Source organism: Poecilia latipinna, unplaced genomic scaffold (assembly GCF_001443285.1).
Source record: "Poecilia latipinna isolate Pla-1442-1.1 unplaced genomic scaffold, P_latipinna-1.0 Scaffold595, whole genome shotgun sequence".
In the NCBI taxonomy this organism is placed as follows: domain Eukaryota; kingdom Metazoa; phylum Chordata; class Actinopteri; order Cyprinodontiformes; family Poeciliidae; genus Poecilia; species Poecilia latipinna.
Window position 1 is genome coordinate 163,939 of NW_015113211.1, and position 1,039 is coordinate 164,977.

The 1,039-nt window shown below is 34.9% G+C and overlaps 1 protein-coding gene across 3 annotated transcripts in view; it reads right to left on the bottom strand.

The window, feature by feature from the left end:
* atxn7 (ataxin 7) overlaps positions 1–1,039 on the bottom strand; it is a 41,110-nt gene that overhangs the window by 27,208 nt on the left and 12,863 nt on the right. For all 3 annotated transcript variants that reach the window (XM_015042559.1, XM_015042557.1, XM_015042558.1), the window contains one exon: positions 823–891. In XM_015042559.1, coding sequence (XP_014898045.1) covers positions 823–891 — 69 coding nt within the window. The remainder of the gene's footprint in view (positions 1–822; positions 892–1,039) is intronic.

Below are 1,039 nucleotides of genomic sequence, written 5' to 3' on the forward strand. Positions count from 1 at the left end.
AGGTAGAAACCTTGATCAGGCTGTAGTGTGTGACAAGGCCAAATTGCTAACTTGATTAACAAGCACATTTAGTTTCAAATGAACCAAATAGTCTTAATTTCGGGATTTAATTAAAATATTGAATTTTAAAAACAATACAAGCTGAATGTCTCCTTGATTCAAGCCAGCATATTATTTATTGTTTTCTTATATTAGTGAAAATATATTCTACAATAACAATTGTGGCTTTGAGTTTAATAATAATAAAAAAAAGGTCAATCACTTACACACATTCTAACTACTTAAAAGATACATCATTTATCTAATGTCGTTCATTGAAAGTTTTATGGCGCTTTTTTGGGTCACAACCTTTTACTGGTTTAAATGTAAATTGAGGGCCTTACATTTAATTTCAGCTATAAAAGGCTGCAATTGCCTTTATTTTTAGCCTGCGAACATGAAGTTACACTACTGTTCATTCAGGTGTAGTAGTTTCTTTTAAGACACGACTATTTAGACATTTTCTCACATACATAAAGAAACGTACTAAATCTGTGTTGCAGAGAGAAAACGATAAGCAGTGAGTATGTTTGGGCCTAAACTTAACTGTTGACTCCTATTGTTTTTGTGTACAGATGTAAAGGTGAAACTAAGCACGTTAACAACCATGTTTCATATTCAATAGCCAGTTGTTTACGTTGTTATTTATGCGCATGAGCACAGTAAGTTCTGACTGAACCAAACGCGTAAAGTGTTTTGAGCCACTGTGTCTTATGTTCAAACCCCTAGAACCAAAATACACCTTTGGCCCTACAGCGAAAAAAAACAAAAAACAACACTCACCTTCTCTGCACAAACGCATGGCTTCTCGATTTTTCCCTAAGTCTTTGAAACTTTCCTCCGATTCAGCACCTGAAAACAAGGCGATCCGACACAGGCACAGATAAATAGTTGCACTTGCTTGTCTGACCGTGCTGCTGCTACCAGTAGCGTTTCTTCATATCCAGCCTAAAAACTGCATGCAATCGGCCAAATCAAAAAAAAAAAAAAAAAAAAAAAA